Raw genomic sequence first — 6,931 nt, forward strand, 5'->3', positions numbered from 1 at the left:
ACTCTGTCCTGGCGAGAACACGGGAACGTGGCAGGTGTTAACCTAGACGTGTGAGCACGCCCAGTGCTAACCTAGACGTGTGAGCACGCCCAGCTTCTGACCGGCGAGACCGAGGGAGTCTGAGCATTTTCATTTTGAACAAGTGGATGCTGCTGACCCAGGCACCCCCCTCCCCAGCCTCAGGAGCTCTGGAGGGTGCACGCAGCTGACATTTTTGTCTTTTCTCTGTGAAACTCCTACTCCATTGGTTCCCAGATTTGTCTGCAAATTAAAATCACCTGGAAATCTTTTAAAATTTCCCAAGACCAGAATACATCCCCGAACAACTGTACTGCTGCTAGTAGAGAAGCGCAGACATTAGTCCTTTGTGAAACTCCCCAGGTTATTCTAATGCACAGACAGGTCTGGGGACCTCTGCCCTTAGTGCCAACACTGAACCCACAAAGGAAGGTTGGGGCCGAGGCACCTTGTGCCTTCCCGCACGCTGTCCTGTGAGTCCAGCAGCACAGCTGAACCCTAAGCCCCACACAGGACCGTGAATCCTGGTCTCCACAACTGGAAAATACTGACAAGGAAGATGCAGTGGTGAAGGCTTTGCAAAGACAGCACTGGGAATTCGGAGGGAGCAGCGAGAACAGGCAGCAGCTCACCCTAACCATAGCAGATACGCCAAGGGACGAAGGCGCTCTAGTGGGAAAACGGGAAGCCTTTTGGGGTGCCTAGTGAAAGGAGACACTTGTCACCCTCTCCCCGAGGACTCAGCTCTCCATGTGGCCTCCTCAAAGTACCTGCTCTGGTCTCTGAGCCATAGCCTGCAACCGGGAAGGATCCAGAAGGAGGACACAGCCAGCAAGAGACGGACATTGATGGGGACTGTGGACGGGGACAGCGTGAGGTGAGTCTGACGCGGGAGGTATAAGAGAGGGAGAACAGCATAACCCTCCACCCCCAAGCATGCAGCTTCGTAGCTGACCACAAGCTCACAGTGGAAAATCAGAGCAAGGTAATTCACAGCTTCTCTTCCATCAAACTTTCAGGCACTTAAATTCTCTGGCAATATAAAAGTTTCTTAAAAAAGAAAAACCACTCTCTTGTCCACAAATTGTGATATCATCACTTGTGAAAGTCAAGGGTGTGTGAGTGCACCGTGCATGTGGGCTTACTGTGCACACACACGTGCACACACACTCAGCCGAGTCGTCAGGTTATTACAGGTTCTAAACATGTGGCTCGTATCGTTTTCACTTGCCTTGGTGGAGGGTAAGAGACGACATCTCTCTAGTGAGAGGTCCCTACCCCAGAGACCATGCCCTGCAGGGGACACTGGGCAATGGACATCGTTTTGTCATCTGCCCTCTGGATTCCTCGAGGGTAGATCCAGGGACTCTGTCAAACTGGAGGACGCCCCTGGACAGTGAAGAACGATCACACCTGCCCCTCAGGCTGGGGCTGAGGATGTGCTCGAGGAGAGTCGTGAGGTTGGATGTGACCTTGTGGCCAGGGCGCCTCCTGCTCACCAGAACATGGGAAGTTGAGCTCGGTTCCTTCCAAGTGGTTCTCAGATGCCTGAGCTACCAAACAAGACCAGCTGTACCTACAAAATGCCCAAGCGGGTACAAAGTGAGGAGATTCACTTCGGAGGAATGTTTAAAAATGCACTCAAGATCTTCTTTCTTAATTTGCCAGAGGTTGCATTCACTCACTGGAAAGAGAAAGAAAGAGAGAGAGAGGAAGCGTCCCCCTCCCTGCCCCCATGGGACATGGCCGTCCACACAGTCCCTCCCCCATCTCTGCCTCCCTTCGAGACGCTGGGCACAGATGCACACCTGCCTGACTATTCAACGTATTTCTCAGCCCAGTAGGTCCAGGACTCAGACTGTGCACTCCGCCTGTGGCATCCAGCAGCCTTAGCCACCAGGCCACTGGCCGGCCCGTTTTTATTTGTATTTACGTACGGTGAGACCAGCAAGAAGGGGACAGCTGCCATTTACAGGGTCGTCTCCCCAGGCCCCACAGCTTGAGACTCTGGCTGGGTCCGTGTGTGCGTGTGTGCCCAAAACGCTGAGGAGCGAAGACAGAGAAAGCACGGCCGCGCGACCACGCCCCCGGAGCGCGCTGCTCACTTTCCCTCTCTCTCTCCACTCATCTCTCTGGCCCTCCTCTGGAACATTAAAAAACAAACAAATAAAAAACCTTGATACTCACAGTCCCCAGGAAAAGGAGACACTCCATGCCATGCTGGACCACGCAGGGAAGCACAAGGGTCTGTCAGGACAAAGGGTGAGCAGCAGCACAGAGGCCGTTACTGGGCTCCCTGGGAAGGAGCGGGAAAGGCAGGGAGGGCAGCGAGCAGGCGAGGGTGGTTGGAGTAGCCCAGGCAGGCCCCAGGCTGCAGAGGTGCTCTCCTGCTGCCCGGGCCCAGGCCCGGCGCCATCAAAGGTGGGCAGTGTCTGGATGAAGGCCGACAATGCGAGGCACTCAGACCGTGAGCTCTGGACAGGCTGGGCTGCACATCCGAGGCGAGCTCATGGCTAGGGCAACGGCTGCTCTGTCTAGGAATCAGGAAACTGGGAGGTGCACTTCCCCTGAGGGCCACAAGGTCTCAAGATGTCAAAGCACCGAAAAATGCAGAGAACTGGTGCAAGGGCCACAGCCTCACTAGAAGCCACGCCTTGTGTTTGGGCGTAACAACTCGAGACAGGCTTGGGAGTGGCCCTCCGCACTCGGAAGCTTTGATTCCTGTCTAAGGAATCGGTGCACCAGGGTGAGCGCCTCGGGGGGATTTACAGTCCCAGAGAGAGGCCGCTGGTGTAGTCAGGACCTGCACCAGGAGAGGCCTCTCCAGGACAGCGCTCTGCTGTGGTGAGGCTTCTAGAAGCGTTGTCTCCAAGCTCGCACGTACGCACGACGGTCAGGTAAGAGCTGAGCGGGGCTAGCCGGTGGGTCTCAGTTCTGCTGCACATCCACGACCAAGCCCCTGGAGCCCTGAGAAGAGGCACTCACGAGCCTCCCAGGACCAGATCCGGGAAGCAGGAGGGCAGTCCCGTGCAGGCTGGGCCGCTGTCCGGTGTCCTGACGGGCACTGGAACTGGGGCCATCCTCTGCCACGTCGGACACTCTGTGCCTTCAAGACACTTTGCTGCCTTGCCCACCCTGTCCCAGTGACTGACAGTGACCACCCACTCCAACACACCCTCCATCTCAATTCCTGGCTAGCTCGTTTTATTTCCTTCTATTTAAGACATTTGCTATCAAACCCACGTCCAGACCATAAACAAGAAGTCAAGGCATTGGCCAGGATTCATGGCTCTGGTCCCAAGGTCCCAGCATGCCCTGAGGTTCTGGGGACCGCCAGATGGGCAGGCCTCCACGGGCTTTCTTACAGCTTGGCCTTGAAACGGAGAATGGGCTAGACCTGGCTCTCACCCGCAACTCCTAAAACTGACTGTCCCACCGTAGCTCGGCTTGATGCTCCTTGAAAGGTTACTTTACCTGGACAGACAGAAATGGAGAGGGGAGGATCTTAGGGCTCCAGATTCCTCCCAAGGGAAGCAAACTGACGGACTGACTCCTAAAATGAAATCTATAGATTTATTTTTACATTAAGGTCCAAATTTTATCAAAAAGTTAATAAGGAATCTCCTTACTAAGATAATTAGACTTGGGGACCAGCAGGTGGCATGGTGGTTAAGGCGCTGGACACTCCCACATGGCCAACCATGGTTTGAGTCCCGGACCTGGTGGCTTGCTTTCTCACTTTCCCTCTCTCTTGCTTTCTGTGTCTCTCTCTGGCCAAATTAAAATAAATGAATAAATAAAATTAAATAATTCTTTTAAAAAAAAGATAGTTAGACTCAGTGATCAGGAAAGTATTGAAACAAACCTGAGAGGACAGCATGAGGACAGTGCATTGCCAGGAACCCACATACGGGAAGAATTCGAGTCCGGCTCCGAATGCCAGAGCGGCGAGACGTGCAGCTGTCCCCTGCTAACTGCTGAGCGCACCGGCCAGCAGAGGCCGGGCTCCGAAATGTGTGGCGTGGGTCCCCACGTAAGCAAGTGGTTTTTTCTTCTTTCTTTTTTTTTTTTTTTTTTTGAGAGGTTTTTGCTATAGGGCGCGTGCACTCGCCAGACAGACAGAGACAGAGAGACAGAAAGCGAGAAATCACCCCCAGGGGGGATGGCCAGGTCGCAATCCCTTCTCCTCCATTCTCCTCTCGGGATCTTGGGCACACATGCACATGCACCCGGCGTGAGTTTTAAGCCACCGGGTCCAGGACGTGAACTGCAGTCGACTACGTGGGAGTCCAGTGACATAGCCATTACGCTAACTGCTGGTCCCCGCGTAAGTAAAAGTTCTGAACCACAGAATCCACACGTGTGTGGAAAGAATCCTCAGGTTAAGCATGTTTTTCAAAGATTTTTCCCATGTGTGTCTGTCCACTTACCTGTGTTTGAGTGTCAGCAATGCCAATCACTAATGCATATCTCAAAGCAGGGCTGTAATGGGCGGTTATACTTTTCGAGCTTTTTGAGGTGGATACTTAGATCCCTGGTTTCCCGTCTTCCCTCTTTCCTCCATTACGAGTCTCGCTCTGAGCCCCGCTGCAGCAGCCCTGCACACGCAGAGCCTCACCGCGCACACCTGCCCTGCGAGTCTGCGAGGGCACCATGGGGCGGCCCTGCTGCCCTGTGCACTCCGCCCACCCGTGTCTCCGTCTCAGAGAACGTCCCGAGCCCTCCGTGAGCTGGCTCGCATTCCTCTCCACAGCGAGACGCCGCAGGAGGCGGGCAGGGGGCCGTGGAACCACTCCTCCATCACTGGGTTTGTCCTCACCAGCCTTTTCGATGACAGCCGGACACACCTGTTCCTCTTCAGCATGGTGGTGGTGGTCTACGTCCTGGCCATGGCTGGCAATGCTGCCATGGTCCTCCTCATCTGGGCTGACGCTCGGCTTCACACGCCCATGTACTTCCTCCTCAGCCAGCTGTCCTTCCTGGACATCTTCTTTACTTCGGTCACTGTGCCCAAGATGATAGTGGGCTTCCTCTTCGGCTGGACGGGCATCTCGTTCGGGGGCTGTGGGGCACAGATGTTCTTCTTCATGTTCCTGGGAGCTGCGGAGTGCCTCCTGTTGGCCCTCATGGCCTACGACCGCTACGTCGCCATCTGCAACCCTCTGCGCTACCCGGTGCTCATGAGCCGCCAGGTCTGCCTGCTCATGGTGGCGGCCTCTTGGCTGGGAGGGTCCCTCAACGCCTCCATCCAGACCTCACTGACCCTGCAGTTCCCCTACTGTGGCTCGCGCAGGATCGCCCACTTCTTCTGCGAAGTGCCCTCCCTGCTCGTGCTGGCCTGCGCGGACACGGAGGCCTACGAGCAGGTGCTCTTCGTCACGGGCGTGGTGGTGCTCCTGGTGCCCATCGCCTTCATCAGCACCTCCTACGCCCTCATCCTAGCGGCCGTGCTCCGGATGCGCTCGGTGGAGGGACGTCAGAAGGCTCTGGCCACCTGCTCTTCCCACTTGACAGTCGTCAACCTGTTCTATGGGCCCCTGGTCTACACCTACATGTTACCCGCATCCTACCACTCTCCTGGGCAGGATGACGTTGTGTCCGTCTTCTACACCGTCCTCACGCCCATGCTTAATCCCGTCATCTACAGCCTCAGGAACAAGGAGGTGACAGGGGCCATGAGGAAGGCGATAGGGAAGTGCCGGGTCAGCGGGAGGGCCTAAGGCCCAGGAGAGGGCTGGGGGCGAACACCTGCACCCTTCGCCTCGCCCCGCGAGCTGCATCTGGGGTGTGTCTGTGGCTCCAAGACCTTTCCTTGGATTCACTCTGGGACAGGAAATCGAGCCTGAACCCCACGGGCATGCAGTGCAAGGGGAGCCCTCACAGCCTCTGGCCACTGCCCTCCGTCAGCGCGCTGGCTAGGTCGTCCAGTCCCGCTCCCTCCTGCAGCCCTGCCACTCCTCCCGGTCTCTGTGTCACAGAAGTCCACACGCTTCCCTTTGTACGGCCAGTAACCACCCAAGGGCCCGCGAGGTCCTCCACCCTCCGCCCTTCTCTCCTAGGCCCCTTCTCCTTACTCTTCTCCAGCCACCCCTCCTCGCTGTGGCTCAGAATTCCTGAGCACAGCTCTACCTCAGGTCCTTCGGGGCAGATTTCTCATCCCGGGTTCTCCCCACCTCTGTGAATGGCTTTCTCCTTCCTTCATTAAGGAACTGCTCCGAGGTGGCCACCTCAGAGACAAACACCCGATCACCTGTCCACGGCAGCACTCCCGCCCACCCACCCCACACGCTGGCCCAAGTGTTGGGGCTTTTTCCCATTAGAATGTGTAGTTCATGGCCATTAGAATGTGTAGTCCATGGGAGCCGCGGCTTTGCTTTCTGGTGCCGTGTTCTCGGCTTCTAGAAGAGTACCTGGCACACGGAGCCAGTGAATAAACTGCATTATGAACCGACAAGCCCAGAGAGCACCTCCTTACACACTCCCAGCTGTGTTGGTTCTGCTCCTAGCAATTCTTTCTTGAAACTCTCTTCCCTCGGCGCCAACACCACCGTCCTGGTCCTCCTCCTTCTGACCGTCCTTTCCATTAGGTGATAAAGAGCCTGAAAACCTAGTGCCGGACCCTCCTCTCCCAGTAACTCCCGTCACTCCCACGTATGGCCAGGGCCCGGTTACCACCTGCCACTACAGCTCGTCACACATAGTTATGGGCCAATCAGACATCTCCGAGCTCCTCAAAACATACCCCTTCTCCTTGACACCATCACCGATGCCTCAAAGTCAGCTCAAACCAGGGGGCTGGCAGGTGGTATGCTGGCTAAGGGTGCTGCACTCCCACGTGGCTGACCACAGTTCAAGTCCCTGACCTGGTGGCTTGCTTTCTCATTTACCCTCTCCCCCTCTCACTCTGTCCCTC

The 6,931-nt window shown here is 56.1% G+C and overlaps 1 protein-coding gene across 1 annotated transcript; it reads left to right on the forward strand.

The window, feature by feature from the left end:
- The first annotated feature begins 2,467 nt into the window (after positions 1–2,467).
- Positions 2,468–5,738, forward strand: LOC102471103 (olfactory receptor 2T27-like). Its single transcript, XM_006147471.1, has 2 exons — positions 2,468–2,485; positions 4,725–5,738. The coding sequence occupies exons 1-2, from the start codon at positions 2,468–2,470 to the stop codon at positions 5,736–5,738; spliced, it is 1,032 nt and encodes a 343-aa protein (XP_006147533.1).
- Positions 5,739–6,931: the final 1,193 nt, after the last annotated feature.

This window comes from Tupaia chinensis, unplaced genomic scaffold (assembly GCF_000334495.1).
Source record: "Tupaia chinensis unplaced genomic scaffold, TupChi_1.0 Scaffold000214_1, whole genome shotgun sequence".
Lineage (NCBI taxonomy): Eukaryota > Metazoa > Chordata > Mammalia > Scandentia > Tupaiidae > Tupaia > Tupaia belangeri.